At 46.6% G+C, this 27892-nt stretch overlaps 6 protein-coding genes across 7 annotated transcripts; 3 read left to right on the plus strand and 3 right to left on the minus strand.

The window, feature by feature from the left end:
• On the plus strand, positions 1–23353 carry LOC117586600. Of its 2 annotated transcripts, XM_034276783.1 has the most exons (3): positions 1–127; positions 189–796; positions 23335–23353. In XM_034276783.1, the coding sequence occupies exons 1-2, from the start codon at positions 17–19 to the stop codon at positions 762–764; spliced, it is 687 nt and encodes a 228-aa protein (XP_034132674.1). In that variant the 5' UTR covers positions 1–16; the 3' UTR covers positions 765–796; positions 23335–23353. The 2 variants fall into 2 exon arrangements, with proteins under 2 accessions (XP_034132674.1, XP_034132673.1); XM_034276782.1 differs by lacking the exon at positions 23335–23353 and having other exon boundaries at positions 189–955.
• LOC117586598 lies at positions 2091–3210 on the minus strand. The gene is made up of 2 exons (XM_034276778.1): positions 2920–3210; positions 2091–2863 (listed from the first exon to the last, which is right to left on the minus strand). Exons 1-2 carry the CDS (start codon positions 3131–3133, stop codon positions 2304–2306), a joined length of 774 nt encoding a protein of 257 aa, XP_034132669.1. The 5' UTR covers positions 3134–3210; the 3' UTR covers positions 2091–2303.
• On the minus strand, positions 3525–7891 carry LOC117586593 (T-complex protein 1 subunit eta). The gene is made up of 5 exons (XM_034276770.1): positions 7750–7891; positions 7326–7586; positions 6438–7257; positions 6052–6375; positions 3525–3771 (listed from the first exon to the last, which is right to left on the minus strand). The coding sequence occupies exons 1-5, from the start codon at positions 7750–7752 to the stop codon at positions 3554–3556; spliced, it is 1626 nt and encodes a 541-aa protein (XP_034132661.1). The 5' UTR covers positions 7753–7891; the 3' UTR covers positions 3525–3553.
• LOC117586592 lies at positions 3894–6022 on the plus strand. Its single transcript, XM_034276769.1, has 2 exons — positions 3894–4311; positions 4381–6022. Exons 1-2 carry the CDS (start codon positions 3999–4001, stop codon positions 5955–5957), a joined length of 1890 nt encoding a protein of 629 aa, XP_034132660.1. The 5' UTR covers positions 3894–3998; the 3' UTR covers positions 5958–6022.
• On the plus strand, positions 9659–27836 carry LOC117586603 (putative leucine-rich repeat-containing protein DDB_G0290503). Its single transcript, XM_034276786.1, has 11 exons — positions 9659–10160; positions 11418–12149; positions 12216–12462; positions 15154–15267; positions 15436–15729; positions 22159–22335; positions 22392–22496; positions 22559–22825; positions 24282–24437; positions 24586–26235; positions 26297–27836. The coding sequence occupies exons 2-11, from the start codon at positions 11587–11589 to the stop codon at positions 27800–27802; spliced, it is 5079 nt and encodes a 1692-aa protein (XP_034132677.1). The 5' UTR covers positions 9659–10160; positions 11418–11586; the 3' UTR covers positions 27803–27836.
• On the minus strand, positions 12410–14492 carry LOC117586602. The gene is made up of 2 exons (XM_034276785.1): positions 14248–14492; positions 12410–14165 (listed from the first exon to the last, which is right to left on the minus strand). Exons 1-2 carry the CDS (start codon positions 14490–14492, stop codon positions 12575–12577), a joined length of 1836 nt encoding a protein of 611 aa, XP_034132676.1. The 3' UTR covers positions 12410–12574.
• Positions 27837–27892: the final 56 nt, after the last annotated feature.

The raw sequence follows: 27892 nt of genomic DNA on the forward strand, positions 1-27892 counted from the left end.
GTGGTGTGATCTACATATGTTAGGGCTTCAGTCAAACATTTCCCAGTCTCCCGGCAAGATGTCTCTCTCTGTGGCTGTTGTGGCATCCAGCATTTGGCTGATTGTGTGCACCTTCTCCATGGTTCAGGCAGGACACATAACATTCAACCGTTTCAATACAGCCAATCTGAACTGACAATATCTTGCAGGCTAATGTGCGGTTCCACTTTACGCTGGACTTCCACGTGAAGCAGCCGCCCAATGGCGGGGACGAGACCATCAACAAAACCATCCTTGTGGAGAACAATCAAATATCCGTGATAGACAACGAGCCCACGACAGTGTCTCGAATCGGCCAGTGGACAGATAAGGAGCAATACAATGATGCGACGCTGCAGAAGGTTGTGGAGGCCAGGCGGTCGGTGCAGCAGCTAAACGCAGAGCTGGCTCCCCTGGTGGGTCGCAGCAACGATCTCGCCATCCGTCTGAAGCAGAGCCTGCGCTACGTCAACGAAGTGGATGCCACGCTTGAGAATCTCTCCAACTTTGGACAGCTCGTGGAGCTGTTGCGGAAGTTTATCAGCCTAGTGGATGCTCTAAGGGAGCCCGCCAACAATGGGGGCGTTCGTTCCCTTGAATATGTACTCCTCAAGCTGGCCCTGGAGAAGTACGAGCTGAACGGCAAGCGGCAGGAGATCAACGAGTATTTACAACGGGCGGAGACCGCCTGGACGAGCTATAAGAACACACAGGTGGTTCTATTGGAGAACTCGAACTCAACCTGAGATTTCATTTGTATTTAGGCTTACACACAAACATTTTCACCCGTAGATTCACTCTAGATGGTAGTGCATAGGTTATAAGGGCAGGGACAGCAGAAGAGCAAACAAAGACCAGCATCGCTGCTGCACCAGCAACAAGGGCGGCCGTGCCGTCGGAACCCTTGAAATTAAAGAAATAAAAATCATCAAAGGGACTTCCTGCCTATTATTCGGTTCCACTAGAACGCTCAGGATTGCTACAGGTATAGGATGCCATGCATGGCATCAACCCAGGACACAGCACAGAACAGCGCAGGGGTTCGTCGTTCATCTGACCTAAATCTCCCTCTCGGCTCGGCTTTCCCTGACTATGGGATCGAAAATACGTTACACACAAACTGGGAATACGTTATTATCCGAGCGAAGCAAATGCAGGTAGGCGGCGACACAGCGCTAAGGGAGCATTACAATTCTGAAACAACAGCTGCCAGAGCCCATGGCATGGCTAATGTGATGTGAGTGTAGGGAAGGAGAACGGGAACGGGTCGGGTCCCGATCGTAGTCTCGAAATTCCTGAAACTCGAAACAACCACGAAATACAATCGTCCATCATCCTTACTGCTACATACATATGTGCATATATGCAGCAGCAGTTGAGTGGGAAATGTTATGGGGGGAGACTACTAAAAATACAATTATTAACAGCGTATGTACAGGCTTTGAGGGCGGTTTAAGAGGGTACCGTACCACATGGGGAGTCAACTGTGGTACAACTCGAAACTCTCCCCCTGTAAACCGACACCGAAATCAGAAATTATTTGACTTGAGGGGGAAGAAACCTTAACGGTTTCCACCGTGATTACTTTTAAAAAGGATGCAGTCTGGAGTGGCGACCATTGACTATAAACATGTACATATACATATACATAGTTATGTGTAAGTTTTTCAGCGAGAAAAAACCATGAAGAAATCATCGGTATACATAAAGGAAACCCGATTGGTATAAAAGAGACAAGGTATACAGGTTTAAGCTCTTTTTTTTTTATATTTATTTATAAACCGAAACTGGTCGAACCGCTTTGGAGACGGCCGGCTATCCGATGGCTTATGTATCTTTTTGACAGTTTATGGTTTTGCTAAAATATTGCTGCATGTGACAAGCATGTATTAGGATTGGATTTGCTCGAAAGAAATGTGAGGGAAGAATATGGGATTGGAATTTTCTTTCCTATTTGCAATAGATTTTTAGAGCCATCTTATTGGTATTTATATTTATTATATTTTTATTTGAAACAAAATACAACTGCTTTTAATCTCTCAACTCTAAACTAAAATCCAGTTGGATAATTTCTAATATATACTTTATTCAGCTCATTAAGCAGTCATACAGGGTCATCCAAGTAATGCTTACAGTAGTTCAAATTTCGCGCGATATTCATTTACTCGATAACCGATAACGATTACGGTTCCTGTTCTGCACAGCAAGTGCTGTAATGCCACTGCTAAGTGGTAGACCTAATTTAAAACAAATAAATAAAAACATATTTTCTTATAGCTTTCGTTTTAATTTGGCTTAAAATTGCGAAGAATTTTTAGTACTTCTATTTGAAAGTCGAGCTTTTGATCGGCTTTCATTCTTTGCATATGCGGCTTAATGCTATCAAAGAACGCCTGATCGGCATCCGTGGTTGAAGGTGGCGCCGAGGCATTTGTCCAACTGGCGGAGTCTGCTGTGAACGGAGTTGCTGGTCGTTTGGCGGAGGAAGCAATAGAATCTGGATGCGTTGAGTTATCCAGATCACCCAGCAAGGAATGCAGATTATTTGGCAATGAAGAAACGTTGGAGGCGGTCAGCGGCTCGGTTATCGTTTCCTCCTCTGAGCTTCGCCGCTTCCTTGCCGTTCTTTGGGTGCAAAGGCGCTTCCGTTTGAGCGACAATTTGGTTTCCTCCTTTAGGGGCTCCTCATCGTCTTCGGTCTCAGTCTTGACATCCAGCAGAAAGCTGAGCTCTTGCTCGTATATGTAGGATGCCCGCACCACCACATCTTTGCCACTTTGTCGCATACGGTACACCCGCAAATAGCTGTCGCGCGTGTTCTTCCAGCGCTTCATTAAGGTTTTCACTGCAATTATAGATAAATTCAACCAACTGCAGTGCTTCCTTGTGTGATATTCTTACCAATTTCGTTCTTTTCGGCATCACTGGCTGATGAAAAGTTCTTGCAAAGTTCTTGGCCAATTTGCTGCCAGGCCTGATCCCGCAGTTCTCGATTATGGAAGTTTGCGTGTCGTCGCTCCCAGATAATCGTTCGCTTGTGCACGGCATCAATGAACTCATACATAGAGTACCGCAAATTGGATCCAGCGGTCCGAAGTACCTTGTGATTTCCCATTTTTGATTAATTTTATTATTTGTCAACAATTGAACTGCTTAGCAGCGCAATAAAAAAACAATACGCCTTACAGCACGCTGTTATTTGCCTGGTGTGCCGACGTTGGCGTTAACATATACAATTCTGCGCCTTACAGCATGTGTTATGGCTGTTGGCTTTAACAGAGACAAAACTGCAAACCTGTTCCAATAAAACAAAACATTTAAGTTATGAAAATATGTTTTTAATTTGGTTTTATTATTAAACATATACAGAGTGGTCAGTTGATTATTTTTGCTGTTGAGGGGTGCAACACGAAGAGCCTGCATATGCCAATGCGAACTATGACCGAGTAATACGTGTACGTGTTAAATTAGGAGAGAAATGCAAGTGAGTGTGTGGATGATTAGTGTTTGTGTACTATTTTGTTCCTTGCTCGATTTACATGGGCCTGCCCATGCCGCGGCCCATACCTCCCGCCATGGGAGCTTCACCGGCCTTGGGGCTCTTTATTGTCTCGTCCACGGACAGCACCATGCAGGCGGCCTCAGCGGCGGCAGTCAAGGCATTGATCTTGATAATCGATGGCTCCCACACGCACTGCTCAAAGTTGTCCGAGATGTCCTCCTTGGTAATGTCTACGCCATACCACTGACCGCCTGCAACGAGAAATACAATTTTATTTTTGAATTTACTGTAACATTAGAAACCAGGTTGGCAGCCCCGACAGTGCCCGCGCGCACACGAATATGCAGATGTGCGAAAGAGCACACACTATAACACATGTTAGGCGAACGAAAGAGCAGGCATAAAACGCGAGAAAACACGCGCTAGCAGAGCATTCTGGAGATATTTATATTTAAAAAAAGTAAGTGAATTCGGTAAAATGTCTACCTCGGGACGCAAGCGCAAGCAGCAGTTAAAGCCGCGTCAGGACGATCACAGATCGCCCATAAAGCGCAGCACTGTGGACATAAAAAAGGAGCCGCTCGACAGCAGCTACCCGGCGCTGGCCGACTATCACCTGAGCAGCGCCGACATCAAGCCCGATTTGACAGAGCTCCATCTGGAGATGGCAGCGGCGGAACGCGAGCAGCCCCCAGCCCTCAGCGGACACGAGCTGGACAATCAGGAGAGTGACTCGGACGAGGACGGCTACTCGGAGATAAACTACGAGGCTGCCGATGTCTTTACCCAAGGTAAGCGGCTAACTCCTAACAACTCCACCCTAGACTTATGTAAGCTTTTGTGTCGTTTGTGTCGTGCAGACGAAGTGGACAACTATGATCCGGAGTGGACAACGCAGCAGTCTAGCACACGCCTGTTGTTCAAGTTCAACACTCCGGTGCAGCAGACGGGCCTGAAGGGCGGCAAGAACTACATGGGCCCCCAGCACTACCTCAATCAGATTCTCGGCCATCGGGGCACGTTCTTCTTCTTGCTGGCCAAGAGCTGCAACAGGCGTGCCAAGGGCTGCACCCTGACCCACGCCGAGGAAATGGAGGCATTTGTGGGACTCTCCCTGCTCATGAGTGATGTCAAGTTGAACGAGCTCGCCGACTATTGGAGCACAAATATGCACTACGGATTTGTTGGGTTCAAGGAGAAGATGTCGCTGGAGCGCTATCGCCAGCTGATGCAGTGGCTCAACTTTGATGCCCTCGATGTGACGGCAAAGAGCAATGCAGATGATTACAATAAACTGCTGACATTCATCAACGAACGCATGGCGGAGCTGTATGTGTGCGGCCAGCAGCTGGTGCTCAATGACCCAGTGACCCTGTGGAAGGGTAGATTTAGCTATAATCAGGACTTGGCTCCCAAATTCCGCAGCAATGCTCTGCTTCTACACATGCTCACAGAGCAAAGCGGACTGATAATTAAAGTGCTGCCGGAGATTGTGCAGCGAGAGAAGGCAGGCGCATGGGTGCGTAATTCCCGACAGCTGGTGGAACACCGAAATGAGCTGGCACTGAAGCTGGTAGGGGTGCACCAGGAGGGACGCACGGTGTACGCATCCAAGTTCTATGGCAGCTATGGCCTCGCCTTTGAGCTGTCCAACAGGAACACCTACTGCACTGGACTGCTGGACAGGAACAGGTATGGCAACAGCAAGGCGCTGGTGCATCAGCAGCTGACATCGAACAGCATTGTCATGTGGTATGCCACTCCGCCATTGATGATGGGCAAGTGGCGGCGTCGCGAGAAGAGTTTGTACTTCTTCAGCTCCGATTGTCTGGCCATCTATTCGAAGGAGATGTCCATGCAAAAGACAAATGCCCGACCGAAGCTCATCCAGGAGATTGACCGACAACTGCGTCCTGCCAACCAGATCAGACAGCAGTTAATTGAGTACCAGCCGACCTGCCAGGGCCTTCAGTCGGACAAAAAAATGGTGATCTTTCTGCTCAACATGATTGTCTACAACTCGTATCTGTTGTACCAGAACAATACCCCACCGCCGCGCGGAGTAGATGCCACATTGAAGTATAAAAACTATCCCGAATTTCGTGTGGCAATCATTCGGTCACTGCTTCGACTGGAGACGTCAGGCACGGAGACACCTGCAGCTGCTGCTGCTGCTGCCACGAGCCCAAACAAAGCGGAAACAACCGAGAAGATCAAGAAGGCGGTGGTGATTCCGGATATAAAGTTAATCACGGCCATACGACATGACCCGATCCTTATACGCCAGAATGGAAAGCCGGCTCGAAAGAATTGTCGCTACTGCCACAAAGGTGGCATGCTGCAGTACAGCAAATACATGTGCAACTCGTGCCCGGACAAGCCAGGCCTGTGCCAGGAGCCCTGCTTCCGTCTGTGGCACGAGCAGCTCAAAAAGTAAAACCCTCTCACAATTCATTGTAAAAACAGATTCAAGATTAAATTGTTGAACTCCCCCCTTCAAAATATTGTCTGTAAATCGTATCTGTACTCACCCTGAGAGTGCTTCTGGCGCAGCTTGTTGAGAATGTTGGTGGCATCGAAGCCGGCATTGTCGCACAATTGGCGCGGTATGATCTCCAGTCCCTTGGCAATGGCTGCAATCAGCAGCTGCTCCTTGCCAGCAATGGTACGCGAGTAGTCGCGCAGCAGACGGGAGAGTTCCATTTCAATGGCACCACCGCCAGCCACAACCGAGTCGTGTTTGATGGTGCGACGCACAATCATAATGGCGTCGTGCAGCGAACGTTCAGTCTCCTCGAGGAACTGCTCGGCACCGCCGCGCAGGATGAGTGTGCTGGTCTTGGCATTGGGACAGCCTAGGGACAATAAATGAACCATTAGTCACTGGATTTATGTCAATGGCGAAAGCACGACTCACCCTGGAACAAGTTGAAGCGCTCACCGCCCACCTGAACCTCCTTAAAGGTCTCGCACAGACCCAGAACCTCGGCCTTGATGTCATTGGCTGTGGTCATTACAGCACCTCCGCAAGCCTTCATCGTACGCTTGAGATCCTCCTCGGGCACACGGCCAGCGCAGAAAATGTCACGATCTGCGAAATACTGTGTGGCCACATCGCCAATAGCCAACTTGGACAGCACCACATTGGCACCCGAGTCGACTATTTTGGCCAATTTGTTGTACAGAATCTGCCATTCGGCATCCACGATCTTCTGGTATTCGCGCACATTGTCCACACGAACCTCGGCATTGTCGCGCTCCGCCTTCAGCTCCAGTTCGATGTTCAGCAAGGCAATCTTGCAGGGCTCATACGACTTTGGGGCCATCTCGAACCCGGCATAGGAGAAGGTCTTCTTGAAGGCCACACCAGACACCAGTTGGGACTCCTCCAGCGAACCGCCAGTGACCTTCTTGATGCCAATCATGTTCAGTGGCAGCAGCTCATCCAGCGAGAGCACAGCATCCACAACAATGTGGGCAAAGAAATCCTTCTGCTGATGAATCAGCTTGGAAGACATGGCTGTGGCAGCGCATTTCTCTAGCAGACTACGCTGTTCTTCCTTGGATTGCTTCTCAATGTGCACTGCCATTTCGTTGATTTTGTCCATGCACAGCTGCAGAGCCTTGCGGATGGCCTTGATAATGATTCGTGGATGGACGCCCTCCTCCACGAAGGGTTTCACCTGCTTCAGGAACTCACCGGCCAGCAGAACCACGGAAGTGGTACCATCACCAACCTACCAGAGAAGAAAAGTCAGTCGTCACGTGCTTACATTTTCAAAGGCGCGCCATGTAGAAATATTACCTCGGCATCTTGTGACTTGGCAATGTCCACCAGGGTCTTGGCAGCTGGATGGATAATCTCCAGGAGCTTCATGATGGTGGCGCCATCATTAGAGATGGTCGCCTTGCCCTGTGCATTGACAATCAGCTTGTCCATGCCACGGGGACCCAGAGTGGTCCGCACTGCATCCACAATCATCTGGCAGGCATTGATGTTGGACACCAGCTGGGGCTTGCCCTGCGACGTGTCCGTGCCTTCCTTGAGGAGCACAATTTGCGGTTGCTGAAAACGAGTTCCAAATCAAGCTCATTATTAGTCAGCGCCAGATGTCGGCTTGTGCCAGAAGCTTCTTTGCAGGTTATGTTTATGTTCGCATGCTATCCTTCAGCAAATGCGTCTTTCTAACTCCGAGGGCCATCGGCTGCCTATTTATAGGATGACTTACCATATTTATGTGATGGTATTTGCCGTTTTCAAGTTAATGTCGTTTAAAACAATCAATTTCCTAGCAGACAGCGGCAAATGGTTTTTTGTGGTTTCACGTTTTCCGCAATGAGTAATCGACACAGTGTGACCGTCCGCGGGCCCATCGATAAATATATATAGAAATATACCTTCCCATCTTAAAAATATACCGTAGTCTTAAATCATATTCCTCGATTTTTATGTTCTATTTGATATTACTAGCTTGCACTTAAACAATAATTTATTCTGATCGAAGAATCAATTTGGCTTATTATAAATACTCCTCTTTATTAAGTTGTATACCTTATGACCTTATATTTTACAAATTTTAATTTGTATTCTTTATTTAAATCACCCCTACTGGAAGAATGGGGAGTTTTGCCTTCAGTATGTAAATTATTATAAACACCTCTGGTTGACAATGGGCTAACGATCTTTGTGTTGATCGGAAATTATATTCCTCGATTTTAAAATTTGGCTTATGATTTCTATCTAACTAGGACTCCCAGAGATAAGCTTATAGTTTTATCCGATGGTTTGGTTATCCGGAGATTGGTTCAATTTAAGGATACTTTTTGATAAGTTTATTTGTAAAATAAAGTTTATGCAAAAAGCTCAGCAGCAATTTTTATGGTAGTACATAGTAACTACGCGGTAAGTGCACATGTTATACAAACACAAAAAAGGTGGTGTTCAAAAATATTTGTAAAACTCAAAAGTCTATTTAAGTACCCATTTAAATATTGACTATTTTTCAGATAAACATGTCGCTATTGAGTAATCCATTTAAAATATAGATGCTGCTAAAAGGCCGCTCCGAGAGGAGTTACGCGCCAACCTATTTTAAAATTCAATTTAAATTGGTCACACTTCTCGTGCATCAATAGGTGCATGGCTGCAGTCGATATGTGTGACGTAGACGTTGACCGGCGAGCGGCGTTTTTGAAATTTCTTCTAACTTCAAATATAGATTTGTGATTTCTTTAGCTATTTATATAAATTTGGCGATCGTCCACACGGTGCACGCACGCCTGTCGCTTATTCCATTTTAGAATATGCGGCGCATCTTCAGTTTGTTCCGACCGCTCAACTTGAGTGAGTTTGTGTGCACCAGAGCAAATAGAGCCTGATAGAAAAAGGCAAATTGAAAATGGAAATAGAAGAAGATCTAAATCTAATTCGGTAATGTGGAATTGGAATTTTAGTTGCTCAAGGCTTCTGTTAACGACAAGACAACCCAGAAGAAATGTCAATGGATATTCAATCGAAACTCGCCAAGTGATTACGAAACGCTGGCACAGGACACTACACAGCCAACACAAATGCTAATTCAGAGTAAGTAATGTTTATTCAAACTACTTATAAGATGATAAGGAATCAACCTAGTTCCAAGTTTATTCCCCCCTTTGTGCTGTTGACAGACTGGAATCCGAGTGTGTTCTAATTGTGTCCATCATTCATCGTGTCGTTATGGGGCATTGTCAAATTTACATAAATCCAAGTGTGAAGTTTCAGCTGTTGGGGGCCGCCAGACGATGCTTGCATTTATAGATACATATTTCTATATTCATTTGAGGTTATTAATACATATGTATAGGCGTAGTTTGTTATTGTTATGAATATGAAGATGCGCGCTGCTTTCAATAAATTGCCTCTTCCGGCTTCCAACGGCTGCTTGCTTTTGTGCTGCCGTCTACCTCCCCTCCCCCCAACTACAGTTCGGTCAGAAGTTCTTTTGTGCACGCACAATCATGCAAAGCTTTGCCACCCCCAAACCCACACGAACGCAAAACAAACTGCATCAATAAATGCCAAAGCTTTCTTTAATTAAATGGAAATGGAAGCAAATATGAGGAAAGCTTGCGAAAGCTTCGCCCGCCGAGTCAGTCAAACGGTGTCCGGCCGAAACGAAAGATCTCTGGCTATATGCGCCCAGCAAAACGAAATTTTAATTAGAATAGAACATTTCATTTGAATTTCAATTGATTGCAATTAATTTAACATAACGAACCTCACGACTAGTTAGCTTAATTCTCGACACAACTCTCACCCATAACTAAGTGTAACACAAAGAGCTTCCTGTTCAACGAATTTCGGTGAAGGAAAACGAAAGAAAACCACAAGAAACTCGACTTATTCTGTGCGGCGCGGAAAAATTAACGTATTGACGTCATTGCGAAATTCGAGAAATTACACTGCACGAAAGAACGCCACTAGTTCTAAACAAACAATTGCCGCGGAAGCAGAAGTAAATAAACTATTACAAAATACAGAAAACTTGTGGAGGGTGGAGTGAGTGTAGCTGGTAAACAATAAATTCGTTCGTGTTAATTACGCCGCGGCAAATGCCAAACTTTGGTCTACGTTTGCGCAAGGATTTGAATGTTAATGGTGCGTATACGTGATCTTCAGTGAATCAGCAAATGGGGTGCCTGGGGGTGCCACCCCATGAAAGAACTATTCATACATGTAGATATAGATTTGACGGACGGAGACTGTACGTACATGCGGCACGACTCATCCATCGTTTGGCAACATGTGTCATTAGATTGAAAAATGTCTGAAAATATACATACCTAAAGAGCAAAAACTTTCATCTTTCGCCTCTGGTCTTGTCTCTGTGGTGTGGGCGCACACCAGAGCCCAAGGCAAGGCAAGGCGAAGCCCGTGTGATGTCACCATGTCGTGTGTCGACCCCAAAAACACTTTATTAACACGCTGGACTTTATGGCAACAATTTTTAATTTAATTAAATGCAAAATGAGCGTAACATATAGTTCCATTTCCCCCCGATAAACGACTTTAACCACTTAGGCCGAATTTATGGCGTTTCCAATTGGTTTTGGAAAAACAAATCAAATTCCAATATATATATATATATATATATATATATATATATATATATTGATATATATAGAAAGATCGGTGGCCTTGATAAAGATGATCATCCATATGAACTGAGGGCCTCATGTGCGCGATCAGTCGGCCGCTCGTATCTCCTCTGCTTTATAGTAATGATATACATGTATATAGATGCTTTTGTTATAATCTTTCGAACGGATGTTTGAACAATGCAAAGAATTTTTGCTCTAGTTGCTAATAGTAGGCTTATGCAGTGTGGTGCAGGTGTGTGGGGGGGAGTGAAACTACCATGAAATATGTACATTTTTATTGCGTGTAAAGAGCTCTCTTGGGTTTCCTAAAAAAAAACATGTGTGTTTGGGCGCGCCACATGACGTCAGTTGGATAGACCATTTGGGAGTAGTTTATTTAGTAAACCCCCCACCACCACCCACAAAAACAATTCACATCATAAACTAGTCGCCCCATTACAATAGATGTTTCATTTTCATTTCATTCATGTGTGGCCTCTGGCTCTCCCACAAAACTGAAGCAAAAGCTTTGCTGCCATGGAAATCAATAAAGAGGGGCGGGTAAACTTGTTGATTAGTTGCATGCCGCACACAAAACGAATGAGGCAAACGATGAAAGAAAAGAGCTTAGAAGTTAGTGGCTAAACAGAAGCCAACAAAATGCAAAAACACGGCAAGAATATGGCACCCTTAGCGAACCGAACGAACCCTTTTCGAAAGGGAACCCTCTGTGTTTCTGTACTAATGGTTGTAAATATTCTGATTCTATTTCCAGATAAACCCTGAATGAGATTCAGGCGAATCTATCAATGACCAGGTGAAGTAAATATAGCAAAGACTTTCGGCAGGGTCGGACCACACACCGCATATGCAGCACTTATAGAAAAACTAATTTAAAAAAACAAACGACGGCTACATTTTCTGTATACGAAAGATACATTAAAATGGCTGAAAATCAAACAAAAACGACCTCTAGCAAAGGATTCAATGAGAAGAGATTAACCGCACCACAGATCCTGAGACCCCACAATGCTGGGGCAGGGGGAGTGCGTAGTGGAACAGAGCCCCAAAGCAGGGCCCAAGCGAGCTTCCCGGAAGACTGGCAGACGCTGGTCGTCGGCAAAAATAAATTAAAGCGCAAGAAGAAGCTAAGTACATCCCTGACATCCGTTGGGGATACAGTCAATCAGGAGAAGCGCACCCGTATCGAGGGTATCCACTTGCAGTGTCGCGGCAAGTTGCGCGCCAAGGATACACATACTTTTGAGGCTGCAAAAGTACCAAATGCAGCCATCAAACCCGCCAAGACAGAGCGTCCACCGGTGATCATTGGAGGAGTAACCACAACCAATGTGACAGCGGTACCGCCGCAGCGGATAAAGCGCAAGCTGCAGGAGAATCTGGATACCATACAAAAGTTAAATGCACTCACGGAGCAGCTACGTTTGGAGGTGAACGAGCTAAAGTCCAGCCTGATCACAGAACGAGGAGCAGTGCGTGCCCTACGGTGAGTTATCGATGAATTATCGCTGCCTATCGATTAACGGATTATAATTTTTGTCCGCCTTTCTAGGGCCCAAAACGATGCCGATAGCCGCAAATGGAAGAACGATGTTAAGAAACTTCAGCATACGCTGGACGTAACAAAAAAGTGTAATGGTTCAAAGAAACCCAACGAATTGGCCAACGAGGCCAACAATGCTAGCACCAGCACACACGTGACGACGGCCGATGGCCTCATCAACTATGAAATCCAAAGACTGACAAACGAAATTGCCGTGCTAAAGGAAGCAAACAAAACCAAGGAGGAAAAGTCCCAGGTAAGTGGCCATCACACAGAGCACCAGATCTGTCACCCCATGTTCTTGTTGCATGCATCGTTGTTGCTTCTCCTCTGTTGGTGCTGTTGCTTCTGCTGCTGCTGCTGCTACGTTAGCGTTGTCGCTTGGTTATGGCCCAGTTGTAGTTGTGGGTTAACAGCTCCCAGATGAATGCCGCACACGCCAGCCCCATGCCGATGAACCACAGCGAGAATACGGCGTGAAAGTGCTCTAGTTTCAGCACGACCGGATCATCGTTGCTGTTGTGCCTACGATGCACCACCTTGGCGCCCGACTGAATGAACGCCGTGTTCATAATGCGATCCCAATAACGCTCGAACCCAAACTCATGCGAGCTACGGATGAGGCTGTTCAGAAAGCCCAAATACGGTGATCCATAGGGCACAATATAGACGGCATGGAAGGGCACCAGACAGCTATCCATCAGGTGGAACACGGGACGACCCAGCACCATGTGCTGGCGATTGTTCACCTGAAATCGTGCAATGTGAAACTTCTCCAGATACGCAAACCTCCGATCGTTATCCTTTATCCGTGTGTTGAGCATTCCATCCGTCACTTTAATCATTTGCTCCCGTATCTTTGCCTCGCGCTTGTGCCCCAATGTCAGGAAGTGTTCAATGTGCTTGATGTGTCGCGGTCGTATCATAATGGGATAGGAGGATGCAGCCAAGGCGCCCAAATCGTCAATATCCGGAAGACTCGGCTGAAAGACCATCATGCTGGTGAGATTTCCCCTGAAGGCGCTGCAAATGAGCATTCCGAAGAACAGCCAAAATATGAGGAATTGCCGCAGAGAGTGGCTCCTGGGAATGTTAGTCAACGGCATGGTCAGAGCACCAGCAAACAGCTGCATGGGCACTCCAGCCACTCCACCATGCGGCAGTCGATGGACCCAATAGCAAAAGACATTCGCCAGCAGCACAGAGCCAAGGATGAGGATCCACACCCAGCAGCTGAACGAACGGAAAATGTTCCAGAAGATGGGCGCAGTCTTTGCCTTGGGCACAATCACACACAGATCGTCACGAGTGTGGGCCACAGTGTTCTCCGCCAGTTTCTGGAAGGTGTCGGGTGCAAGGAATCGAATATTAAGGGCCACATCGACATACTCCTTGGACACCTCCAGGAAGCAAATGTCCGAACTGAGATTGTAGTTGTAGGAGTGCGGACGCGTGACCATTATTGTGGCATTTAAGCGCTCGGCCACATAGGTGGCCATCAGGCCATCCGTTCCAACAATCAAGCCCTTCGATCGGAATATGGCCCTAACATCGTCCTTGTAGATGCACATCCGCAGCGGCTTGCGCTGCATATTCGGTATGGTCTTGGGAAAGAGTTCACCGACAGTCGGCAGGCGATTCGCCTCATGGGATACGGTGATTAAATAGTTGTCGGTAAAGGGATTATATCGATAGGCATGCAGGCGGCCGTTGCGCCAGTAGACGATGACGATATTAAGGAGCCAAATCTTCCAGAACTGTCGAAAGCTGGCCCTCATCCAGGCATTCGACACGGTATCCGCATCCCGCACCAGTAGAAAGACGTGAGACAAGTGCTTGGCCGCCGACTTCTTACGAATGAGTGACAGTTCCAGAGGCTGTGAGATGTTCGTGATGATCATTACCATGTACATCAGAATGCCATCATCCTTGACGGCCTCCAGCGGATGCAATTGGTTCCTGTCAACAGCATCAGCAGACACGAGACATGAGCTACGTTTGCACTTTGGTCTACACTCTGTATTTTGAAGCCTACCTCAACGATATGTAGGATATATCGCACTTGGTAACCTCCCGCAGTATCTGTCCGGTGTGCTGATGCGACGTCTCGTTCTCAAAATAGACAAACAGCAACTTAATGCGAGCCCTGCACAAGATCTTGCTCACCTCCAGCATCAAATTCGAATTCCTCTTGAGGTTCAACGGTATACGACTCTCACTTGGGCAGCCAACCGAATGGCATACCCATGCAAGGAGCAGGAGGTTCTGCAACCACTGGATGGACATTGCAATGCACACTGTTTGCCCTCACACGATGGCACCTTTGTTTTTATAGACCACACCAATTTCAATATGGCAATTTCCTTAATGCGCTGTCTCTATCAGCAGGAGGACGATAAGCAAATATTGTTCTGCGTAGCAGAGTTCCTAAAGTTTTTTGAGATACCCTGTTCAAAAGGGTTGGACTATTAAGAATGGAATTAAAATTAGGGGGGTCATTTTTGAGGCTATCTTGTAGAAATTAGTCATACCTCTAGGATTTATTGGATACATTATTCATTGTTGGCACATAAATTCGGCTATACTCGCGCAACGTACAGCAGTGCCTATCTGCCGTTTTCCTTATTTGATATTTACGGAGAAGTGTGAACAACCAAATTACCTTTAGCAAACCCATCACATATTTCTCTCAGCTTTCCCAAGGGTATGCAATGCTTCGGTTATACCCTAGATAACACCTTTTTCCAGTTATTTCCGATGTGTACATGTGTATGTGTGTTTCTGTGTCTCGTTTGGTTAATGGATGTGCGCAACCTAATCGCAAAGTGCAAACTAACAGCATGGATTGGCTTGCTTTTGACTTGCCCCCCTGCGGGGGCTGTCGGACGCCGGGGGGCTCCATTGATTAGTGGAACGCAGATATGTATGATATGACAATTTCTTGCAGATTATTGGGCAGGCTGATAGACTCAAGGCTGCCGATATGCGGCAATTGAAGAATGCATATGAAAACCGATTGACTCAGATACAAAAATCAGCCAAAATTGAAATAACACGTTTGGTAAGTTGTGCGTACACACACGAGTAGAAAAGACACAACCACAACATTCGAGAGAAGCGGTTCGGGCAACTTTTCATATTTCACATTGGAACTTCATATACATTTCTATACATACACAAGAGTATCTGCATCTAAAGGGGTTTGCTAATTAATTTATTTTGCTTTCAGCTAGAGGAAATCAAAACCAAAGAACGTAATATAGGACAACTGAAGAAGGATTTGTTGACATTGCAGGGCCCACCGGGCCCTAAGAAAAGGCCCTCGAATGAAGCCAAAATGTCAACGACGATGAAACACAAAACGAACGAAACGAGCCAAAAGCCAAAGAAACCTACAACGATCCCAACTACAACTTCAACAACTTCAACAATATCAAAAGCAAGAAAAGCTAAAAACGAACCAGATACAAATACTCGTACTACAGCACCAAATCCCATACACCAGGCTCAAGTTACACCTGAGGTAAGTCGTCGTCGTCGTCGTTGTCTTTGGTGGGGAATGGAGGGGATTGTGTTGGGGTTGGAGTGGGACTCTGACTCTGATTCGGATTCGGATTCGGATTCGGGGGCTGTGCGGCAGCACTTGAACTTGTGCCGCCAGCATTTTCGAGACTTGGGTTAAATGTTAAGAGCTCTCTTGCAGATATGTATCTCTCTGTAGCTACAGTTGTAGCTGTAGATTTGTTGTACATATGTACATATACCCTTTTTGGAGAGTATTACGATAATGGTGGGATATTTGGAAAGATCTTGAATTATGTGTTGTTTATTCTGAGAGTGTAAAATCTACTCTATGTAGATTTATTTTCTGTCAGGAAAGATCTGATGTGCTCTCTTCCTTCAACATTCGAAAGAAAAATTACTTTATCGATAACTATCGATTGCTATACGATTATCAATACAGTAAAATAATATATCCTCCAGAGTATCTAAGTCTTCGGTCTCTGCCTGTTTTCTCTCCTTCTTGTTACCTGTTTTCTGGCGGCGTTTCTCCATCTCCATCTGTGGCTCTGTATCTGTCTCGGGATCTGCATCTGTATCTCTCCTGTCCTGTCGTCGTCTGCTGCGGTTATGCACTATTGGCATGATCTATGATATAATTTTGCGTTAGTTATGAGAATGGCAAAGACAACAATCGCTTCGACAGAAAGGAGACAGAGCAACAGACACAGCAGCAGCAGCAGCATCAGCAGCAGCAGAAAAAACCTGCTCTGCTGAAACGTGAGCAACTGCAGCAGCAATTGCAGCCGCCGCGCCGCACCAGCAGCAGCGCAAGTGTTGCAAGTGGATCGCAGGCAACGCAGACACCAAACGGAAAAAAAAGAGACGTAGAGAGAGGAGTGAGAGAGAGAGAGAGCACACAGACCTAAGCAAGCCGGTTTTTGGTTTTTTTGCACGTCGTCACACTCGCACTCACACTCACTTTCTCTCACCTTATGGGGAGAGTGAGAAGAGAGCGCGCAGACGCAGCCGTTTGTCGCAGTCAAAGCCAGTGCAAAGGGTGTAGAAAAACAAGGTGACGCTTGCTAGAAGCGTGCTCTCAAAATTTGTGAAGCAGAGTTTTATCTGTCATTGTGTCATATACTTACCCTCTTCTAACATAATGCACTCCTGCACTCCCCTGCACTCTGCACTCTTTAAGTCTAGAGGCAGCACCAGACCTCCCGGCAGCGCATGCCTAAACCGACATAGAGAGAGAGAGAGCGAGAGAATCGCCTCACCTTCTGTAAACGACACTCTGGACTCTACCGCAGTGCTAGTGCGAGGCTCAGCTCTGGGGCTCTGGCTCGCATGAATGGCCCAACAGATAGCGTCCGTCGATAGCCCCGTCCGTCAGTTGATTTTCAGAGTACGCAGGCGTCGCAGGTGCGCAACGCGGTATTCCCACTATTCGTAGTATCACAATTCCACACTTCCAATTCGCGGCAAAGTCGGTGTCAAGTGTATGCTGGGAACTAAAAAAACGTGAATTAACAAATCAAATGAAAAGAAATGCTCGGGCCGGGAGGGCACACAGGGTTCAACGAGTGGCATAATTAGGTGAAATTTACTGCTCATTTGGCAGAGCACCTTATGAAGAGCCGCTAATGAAAAGTAAACCAAAGCACCAAAGTGCATTGTCTGTGTGTAACTATGCCAAAAATGAAGGAACCACAGACACAAAAACAACAAAAACAAAAACAAAAACAACAACTACAAATACTATACAAAAGAAAAATGCTTTTGTACAATACTTACCATCGAAAACCACAACAAACAATCGGTTTCATTTGTTGTTACTGCCTTTTGGAATCGAATGGGGCAACAACAACGATCATCAGAAAACCTATTTTACAGCCTTTCTTGTGTGTGTCTTGTCTTTCTCTTTTGTATTGTTCAACGCACACACGAACCCATAATTTCACCGAATTTGCACTAAAAAGATTAGAGAAATATGCCAAAAAAAACAACTATTAAAACAATCAAAATTAATTGCCTTTCACACGGTCCCGTCCGTCCGTCCCCCTTCAACCATGTTCAACCATTCCACCAATATATCCGTTGTGCTGCTGCTCCGTTCCGTTCCGTTCCGTTCCAGTGATCGAATTCAATTTTACAGTTCATTAATCGCAGCGGCCAGTACCGCTAGTAATTGTTTCTATCGATTGGGCCAAAAGTAATCGAGAATCTGTTATGGCAACAATATTGCCCCCACCCTCCCATCCATGCATATCTACCATCTTGAGGGATCATTCAGCCATGACTTTTGGTGATATTTTGGCTTTGCCTTTCCGCAGATCACTCTCAGATGTCTGGGTCTGGCAGTGTGCAAGTTTCTTTAGTTTTCTAAAACTATCCATAATTTGCATACAGCAAAAGTGCAGCGGCAATCGGGAAAACGATGTCATCTTGGAAACAAGAAATAGACGGGCGGCATCAATAAATATGCACAGAAGAGAGTCTTTAAGGAAAGTGTGTGTTGAGTGGTGGCTGTGACTCTTGTGACTCTGCTCTGGGGAGTGCTGTGGTGTGCACACCACCAATTGGGGTCAGTGAAAAGCTTTTAAAATGTTAACGCTATTTTAAATACGATATGTGTCTATGTTGGCTGCAAAAATTTAGTCGTCCTCCTCTTCCCCATCATCCATCGCCATGTCCAAACGACAGTAAAAGCGAAGCGACCAAAATGATGATAATGATGATGATGATGTTGCTAAAACAAGACATACTCGTAGACGCCGGACGTTTCCAATATGCAAAGTAATCACAACAGCAAAGCACAAAAAACCTAAAAAAAAACCAAAAGAAAAAAAGACCCCACCACTCATGAAAGGAAACAAAAAAGGGGTGTGTGTGAAATTTTGTGGAAATGTGAACCATATGCAAATTGTATATCGTTTTTTTGCTTGAATGTGTCTATAAATTTTGATGTGTTTTTAGTGAAATTACCACGGTGAAAACTACTTTGAATTTTGACAAACTGTTTAGTTAATTGTTTAAATAATGCATAAATATTTGTACACCTGACGCAATGGATTACTACTACAACCGCCGAGATGTCAAGGTATGAACGAACACCCCCTTGGACAAGGGTCTAAGTCAAAGTCTACTTACAGTTTTGTTTTATGTATAGTTTAAACAATTTTACTCCGAGAAAACCACAAGCAATTCCACAATTATTGCTCATACAACGTGCTGTACATACGAAATGAGCTTTGAATTGCAATGAAAGTGATGGGCAAACATGATTTATGGCAATGAATTATACAAATGTATAATGTCAGACGGGGTGCTATATTTTGGGTGATCAAAACCATCATATTTAAAAGAATTTGCGAAGAAAGTTATTTATTTTGTATGGCCTTACAGTTCTGTAACGCACAGTATATGAAATTTTCTATAGGCAACAACAAACGGATGAATAATCAATCGTCTGTCTGTCTTTTGTGGTATCGCAGATCGAAAGGGAAAGGCCTCGACGACTATCTTCCATGGTTGCCTGCCCGAAGATTAATCCTCGGGGTTCGTTGTGCGATATCGATACAAATTAACGAGCATAATGCATATGTTTTTCGGGGACGGGACGGACTCCACTCCACATGTCAACGGAGTCCGCTCAAATCCATTCATTAGTTCAATTATCGTATCCCCCCGAACGCTGTGGAGTGTAACGCTTGGCTGCAGAACCCCCCGAAGACCACCCCGGGGATTGCGCCACTGGGGTGGGGCCAAACCGTTGGGAAGTAGTGTCTTTCGATATACAATATAATTCATTAGCGGCATATAAACTTTCGCTTTCGCAAGATCAAATCAAAGGCAATGTCTTTTGTGCAGACTGAAAACCTGAATTACAATGCCAAATGCAAATACGAGGAAATTTTCTGTATATCTACATATATAAAGCATCGCGTCTCGATGCCTTTTGATGGCTGGATTGCTGCTGGTGCCCGGTCTACAGATTGTACTGCCGCTTGACACGTAATCTTGCACCGGACCAGGGAGTCGAACCCGGAACGTTGACGTCGTCGTCGTCGTCGTCGTCGCGACGTTTGCTGCCTAAAAACTGCAGCCGCTCTGAGAGTTGCAGTCGTCGCCGTTCGCAGTCACTAGAGATCGAAGTGAAACCTGTCCGTACAGAAAGGAAAATCATTTCACACAATCACAATCACAATCACTTGGCCCGCGGCTTGTGCAAACAGACAGACAGCCAGGCAGACAAACCCGACGGCAAAACATAAACACATAAACCTTATGCATGCATTTGAGATGCTTGTATATACATATGGTTGTTGTATATGGCTCAGCAGGTTGAGAGTTTGTCGACAGATTTACAAACAAACAAACAATCCATCCATCCATCCATTCAGTGTTTGAAATTTACCTGATGGCAGCGGCGCATCTTTGGCCGTCTCGCAACGTCTGGCGCTGCATTTAGCGCAATCTGAATATGCGAGTTGTGCGGATTGTACCATCAATAGAGCCATCAAAATAATCCCCATACCCAGCACGTTAATGGGGGAGTGGAGCTAAAACTGGCTGCTACAAAAATTGCTTAATCTCCAGAGCACGTTGATCGAGAAGTTCGTTAGCTTCGTCAGTGTCCGTTACGCAAAAAAAAAGAGTTCTTTTGGAATCGATTCAAGAAATTACCATAACTGTTAGCCAGCAGTCGCTGGCAGAGTGGTCTCTCAGGCTATCTATACTCTGGCTCTCTCAGACATCCAACCGATGATAATTTCCAATCAACAGGCGACGGCGACGATGGTGAAGACGTGCAGGCATGCGACACCAACGCCAAACTCCATTTTGGGCCTCCTGTGCCCTGGGCCGCTGGTTCAGTTCAGTTCATTTCAGCTCAGTATTCATATGCGTAGTAGCTCCGGGGCTGTGTTGGGAAATTATACGATCGTATACGAGATATATGTTTATACAATTGCGGTCATGATAATAGGTGTGATAAGATTCAACAACTAGTATGAAAATCTAAAGCAGATGCACAAGAATTATTCATTTTAAAAATCCTAAAATTTCGATGGAAATATGATTCATGCGGCAGTGCCCCCCCCCGGTCGGTGGGTAATGACAATATTTTGCCTTATTTGTTACACAAATTAAGTGACAAGACTGCTAAGGTACAAACATAAGACCCTTCTTCGCTGCTATTCTTATGATCGCAATTGTAAGCTGGGTGGGCACCACTTTTATGGGGAGTCAGGGACCCAGTGAGGCAGAGACTCGATTGGTCATTGCACCGCTTGGGTTGTGCTCTTTAAATACATTTATGTACTACTCATTCGAGCAAAGTCTGAGGTTTGTTTTTGGGCTGAACCCTACCTCGTTTCTCAATTGATTAATGATTTCTCTGCAGCGAGCGTGGCCCGTACACATGTTCAATGAGCCGCTGCCACACACACAAATTAGCATAATGCAGCATTATGCGTATAATAACAACAACAGCAACAACAGCAACAACAGCAACAACATAGACATGCCGCACTATTATATTATGGATGTTATATAAAAAATTCAAATTGACATGAAAGTAAGACATATAACAGGGCGTTGCTTGATTGGAAAGTGATTTAAAGTTGTGTGGCTGTGGCAGTGGGATTCATGGATTATCGAGTTTTGATTTTTTTGAGTGGTTTTAAGTGGGCTAATTAGCTGACAATCAGCTAAAGGGAAACGAGGTTTCGTGACCATGAAAATTCGTGATGGGAAAAGACACACGAAGATACCTGCATATATAACAATTCAGTTGTTTAAATGTGCGTTGGAATTCGTGAGGGTTTTAGGAGGCCTGGCACGACCTGGTAATCCTTGGGCCCAAAAGCTTTTGATAACAATACAAGTTATAAAAAAAAATACAACAACTCTTTGTGACTCTTTGATCTTTACAAGAAGGCGAGGGGGGAAATGTCATTGAACCTGAAGCGAGCCTCTGGAACCACGGCTCATTGTTCAAATCAAAAGTAACCTGTATGTCTGTCTGTCTGTCTTTCTGTCTGTCTCTCTATCGGTCGCTTGTGATGATTTGGCTGTTTTTTTTTAGCAATGCTCTGCTTTTGTGTGGCAAGAAATCAAGTCATAACTGTTAAGTGTTGTGGCCCCTCCACACACACACACACTCTACACACAAGCATGTGTGGAGCCGAGCCACAAAAGCGGGTTCTATTCTAGCCTCAAGCCACAGAAAGACATTCATTCGATTTGAAGACCGCAGCGTAAAAGCACTGAGAGCTTGGACATAAAAGACAGACAGAACAGAGCAGAACAAATTCTTTTGTGGTTAATTGCCATTCTGGGGCATGGCAGGGCAGGGAGAAACCTAATGAAGGGAATGAAACTAAGGCACGACATTTTCTCATTCGTTTTTCTTTTCTTTCTGGCATGCACACACACGCACACACAGATAACACAACTCAAGAACATTGAGCTAATCAACAATACGAAAAATGCGCATAAATCAACGCTCGAGATGCGCACAACACTGAAGAGCAGCAACAACCAGAAGGAGGAGCAGCAGCAGATTGGAGCCACAACTTGGATGACAACGCTGCTAAATGGCCATGCAACAGCCAGGACAAAGGTGAGTGATTCCTTGAACGACCCCATTGAACTCTGCTTACTTGTACTGCCTCCTAGGACAACAACAACTCGGATACGGACTCGGCACTCTCATCGGCACCGCCTTCGATTAGTCCACAGCCGCCTTCAAGTGGCTCCGACAGCGGTGTCATCTGGCAGACTGTAAGTGCAACTTAACCCCTGGCAGACAGGACTCATTTCCACCCTCGTTTCCATTCTTACAGCTGCAGGATCTGGACAAACTGCAGAAGGAAGCGGAAATGTATCACAAGGAGAACGAACGTCTGCAAGCCGAAGTGCAGCTGATGAAACAGGAGCTGGAGAGCGCCGAAAAGGCAGCCATCAGCCACACGCATATCAATGAGCTGATGCACCGCATCAAGGAGCTCGAAGAGCAGCAAATGCACATCAGCGACGAGTCCAACGAGCTGCGCGAACAGAATGAACTTCTCGAGTTTCGCATACTCGAACTAGAGGATGATAGCGATAAGGTAATACAGCCAAAAGATCCATAGGTGCACACAGAAACGCTCAAAATCCAGTTTTGTGTGTCTCTGGAAACCACTCAACGAGCGGCTGACTCTGAGTGTGTTTCGTCTTGGTTTTATGAATGAACTGCGAGTCTGAGAGCTAGACAGACGGCCGAGCTTCGTTGTGGATTGAGCGGAGATGGAGATCAGCTTTTGGCCAGCTTTTTGGTCTTCGTGTGGAACAATGGCGCCAGTTTTGTTTTGGCAGCTGGCAGAGAGCCCGCGAACGCCAGTGCGAGCGCGGAAATTGTTGTCTTCGATTAACAATCAGCAAAGCAATATTTTCTCTTGGTTTTCCAAGCAATTTGAAAATTGTATTAGTGGAGCAGCAGTGCAGTGTAGTCCAGTTAATGGCAATCTCATTATTTTTGTATTATAAAATATTCAGTCAATTGCTAGGAGTACGAGTATTTGCGGTTAAACTTTCCAATTGTTGGTGTGACTTAACCATTGATTGAATGATTGAACACACACACACACACACACACAGTCACAGACTCTGTCCAACTATGGTTGATGCCAATGCCTCTGCATATCCAAAGAGGGTTACTTCATCCCAAGAGTTGTTTTAACCAAAACAGTAACAAGTGCTTAATATGTTTTGCTTACTTATAAGGTGGCAGTGCCGAGAGACCCTAAGTGGGGACACCATCTATGATTTGCATTCGATTTTTGTTTGTATTTTGTGTCTATTACTCATATAGGGGCTAAGCCTTTGTGTGACCCACGCCTTAAAGCCAAATGTGCCCAGTAAATGTGGGTTGTAAGGGTATGATGGAGCAGATATAGAGAGCAATTCAAACCGGCAAGAAGTAATACAAAAAAAGATATTGGTTGCATATTAGCATATTACAGAAATGAGTAAGCAGAAAATAAAGATCCAAAATATATTCTCAAAACTGTTATAAGATCTTTTAACCACGAAGTAGATGTGAAATTTGAGTATTTACCACACAAATCAATGGGATAATCCTCCAAACAAGCTACTCGACTCCACATTAAGTAATTATAATTGAAATAAAGTGTAGTACAGGGTGCAGCACAGGTCTATATCTTCGCATCTGATTCCCCTCCGTTTCGTTGCTTTGGTTTTGATACCTTTTTGATTTTTAGAGCCGAACGCGCCAAACCGTTTTCAGTCGTCTTTCCGTTCGAAGCGCAGCCAGCTAGCTGTTAAGTCGTTCAGCTTGAAAATCTAATTCATTCGCTTAATTGCAACAACCAAAAAGTAATTATTTATAAAGTGAAGCAAAGTGAAATTGGCAAAAATGTTAGAGAGGGGAGCAGCGAGTGTCCGTGTCTGGGTGTTGTGTGTGTAGCGAAGCATTCAATTTTGATGCTAATTTGAGCAAATAAACTGTTAGACTGTTAGATACAAGAACCAATCTAATTCGGATTCTTTATGGTCATTGCACAGATGGACAGCACCTGCGAGGGTCACTGTCAGCGGTTGCAGAATCTGCTGGAGGAGTCCGCACAGCACTTGGAGGATCGGGACAAACGCTGCCTGCAACAGTTGCTGCAATGCGTCCAGCAATTGGATTTGGATGCCATGATGCCATCGGGCGAACAGGTGTGTAGCAAGCGCCGGCCACTGTGTCAGTTCTTAAACTGTCAATCACCAGGGATATGCCATCATATATTTCTACAATTGTTTATACACTTCAATTTGTTACGCAAAATACACACAAAATTTTACATAAATTTTCGTTACTTTACAGACGAAAGCAGATCAGCGTCTGCGGCATACACAGAGCCACAATCGCATTGTGGCCACCGTTCAGCCGTACAGCAACTGTTGTGCCCCGCCCAGTGCCCCACCAACGCCCAGCAAGCGATCATCGAGTGCCGCAGCCGCAGCGGCCTGGCAGAGCAGCAGCCTCAGCGAAAGTGGCGTCTTTGTAGAGTGCGATCTGTCCACATCCTCCACTGTCTACCAGCACCCGCATTTGCAGTACTACCAGGAGCGCCTGGACCAACTGGAGCGCAAGATTCTGGTCTACGAGAGTGCCGGGGAGACGCAGGCGCAGCATCTGTCCCAGCGACTGCAGCGAGAGGTGCTGCTGGAGAAGGAGGCACGAGAGCTGAGCGATCGCGTGCGACAGCTGATCGAGGAGAACGCCCTGTTGGAGGAGGCCAAGTGCGAGTTCGAGGAGGCGGAGAACGACACGCGGTTGCACTTGCAGCGCAACGAGGTGGAGCTGGAGATCACGCGGCAGCGGAACGTCGAGCTAGAGTTCAGCAAGGACGCATTGAGTGCCAAGTACAAGGACTGCAGGGCCGAGTGCCTGATTCTGAGAGAGGATTTGGCTGCCGCCGAGACGCAGTTGGAGCATCTGCACGAGGAGCGTCAGCGAACGAAGCGACAGTTGGAGGCGCTGCGGAGATCTCTGCCACTTCTATTGATCTGTCGCCTGCTGGCTTTGGCCAAAATGGGCAACGACATGTCCACCAACGATAGTTCCCGCCTCTACTCCGGACAGTGTGATGGCACCGAGGACACAATCAGCCAAGGAGAGAGTCCACGCCACAGTTGTGACGCTCGGGAGGTCATCTTTCTGCGGGAAGAGGTCAAGGTGCTGCGCAGCCAGCTAAAGGACCTCAATTCGCGCCACTACGAGGCCATGGAGTCGGCCGACTCGCACTGGGCCGAACAGGAGCAGGAGTACAAGGAGCGCGAGGAGGCGTATCTGGCCAAAGAGGTGTCCCTCAAGCAGAAGATTGGCCAGCTGCAGGATTGCCTGCGCGAGGACTCGCGTGCGGCTGCGGAGAAGATTCAGCAGCTGGAGGAGACCGAAATGGGACTGAAGACCTGCCTGATGCGGCTGACCAAAGAGCATCGCGATCTCCTCGAGGATAATCGCGTGCTGCGCACCCAAGTGGAGAGCCACAAGGCCCAGGAGCAACTGGAGGCGGAGCAGCAAATGGCCGTGGCGCTGGAGAGCGAGAAGCGACGCTGCCAGGCGCTGATCGATGACCTCAGTTTCGCCCAGAAGCTGCAGGCGAGCACCGAGGAGGCGCTCAAGCAGGAGGCCGAGGGATTGCGCAGCCAAATGTACGATCTCCGCAAGAGCTTCATGCACATCGAAGTCACCAATGGGGAGCTGAAGGAGGAGGTCGGCACGCTGGAGAACAAGATCCGGCAGATGGAGTCGCAATTGAAGGAGTCCGAAGAGCGCGCCCGCTGCCTGGAGGATGAGCTGCGCACCAAGGATGAGCTGTGCCAGCGCATGGAGCGCGAAATTGGAGTCATCCCGGAGGGCTTTAGCCTCGCCCACGAGCTCTACGACAGTCCGGCCAAGCGGGTCAAACGAGAGGAGATCAAGGACTTGCAGTCTGCCAGCCTGGGACTGGGCTGTGCCCTACGCGAGGTGGGTAACAGTACACAAGAATGAGGCTCATCAATTGTAATTTCTCTTTTCTTACCTCTAGCAACGGAACAGCGACACAGATTTCAGTTCAAACAGGGAGTTCCAGGTGCTGGCATGCAACGTAAAGCAGCTGGCGGACCACATACTCGCTTCCAAGAATCCGTCCGAGGTGAGTACCATGTACCAGTCCTGCCACTCTGATGAGTCGCTCTATGCACGTGGAGTTGATGAAGTAGCAGGAGAAGGAAAAGAAGGAGATGTGCGTGGTGAGGGTGGAGCTGTTGTTCAAGTGTTGCCGAAACCACAACGCAGGTCTTCCAAAGTTCAGGCAGCACTACGCAGATATCGACGTTTGCATGCTGTCAATTCGAGTGAGAGCAAGAATGAGGAGAAGAACATCAGCGAGCTTCCTGCTTCCATGGACGTTCAAAGCGAGCCTCCTGTGTGCGTGGAGTCTCTCAGCGAGCTTCCTGCTTCCATCGAAGTTGCCAGCGAGCTTCCTGCTTCCATGGAAGCTATCAGCGAGCTTCCAGCTTCCATGGAAGCTCCCAGCGAGCCTCCTGTGTCCATGGAGACTCTCAACGAGGTTCCTGCTTCTATGCAAACTCTCACAGAGGATTCTTTCTTCGACGCCGATGAGGACACGAGTGTACTCCATCCAGAGATGGAGCCGAACGAGAAACTCCATTCAATGCGACGCAAGCGGAAGAGCCTCAAACGATACATCTGTAGCCGCATCTATCGCGGACTAGTGCGCCGCCGTGCCCTGCAGCGGAGTCTCTCCAGCAACAGTTTCCACTCGATGTCCTCCATTTACACCCTCCATTCGGACACATCGTTCCTGTCCCTGCGTTCACAGCATGCGAGTTGTGTGGAATTGCCACTTGCTAAAGCGTGCTGCGTGTCCATTGTCCAAACGGAGTCGATGGCCACTTGCGCTCAGGAGGTGCAGGCCGCCCCCGAGACCTCGGAGTGTGACATTCAATGTGATCTTGTGGATGTGGAGCAGCGTCTGCTGCTGTTGCCGGATCGAACACGCAGATTTGTGGAGCTGCTGCAGTCGGAGGTGCAGGATGTGCAAGGGTTCAGGGCCCGCCTGCTGCAAGAGTGGGAGAGCAGCGAGTCCTTTCGCGAAAACATTGAACGGGTGCAGGATCTGTACTGGACGCGGGAGCCCGAGCCCTTGGAAAGCATGAAGGTGTTTGTCAGTGCGAAGGGAGGTGTGCGTGACTTGGCTACGATCCTCCAGCCAAAGACTTCATTTACGCTAAACAAAATCGAGCAGCGGATCAACGAACGTTTGGTGATGTTCCACTGCAAAAAGGAACTTAGGTGGAGCAGGCAGAAAAGGGCAGAAAAGATGGAAGCTCTAGCAAATGCTGAAGGTCAGCAAAGTACGGAACAGGCCGAGGAAGATCAGGAAATGGAGGAACAGTCTGAGGAAAATCAGGAAAGGGCGGAACAGGCTGAACATCAGGACAATGCAGCAAAGAAAACGAAACCCTTAACACATATTGACCGACCAAATAATTTATTCGAGTTAATGGGTGTTGGCTTGAGATGTTGATACAAAGACATTCAATATAAAAATCGAAATTAAAGTGCTGGGGATTCGATGCGTTGTGGGGTGGGAGCTGGCCTAGGGCTTTCTTTCGTA

This window comes from Drosophila guanche, unplaced genomic scaffold (assembly GCF_900245975.1).
Source record: "Drosophila guanche unplaced genomic scaffold, DGUA_6, whole genome shotgun sequence".
NCBI classification, from domain to species: Eukaryota; Metazoa; Arthropoda; class Insecta; order Diptera; family Drosophilidae; genus Drosophila; species Drosophila guanche.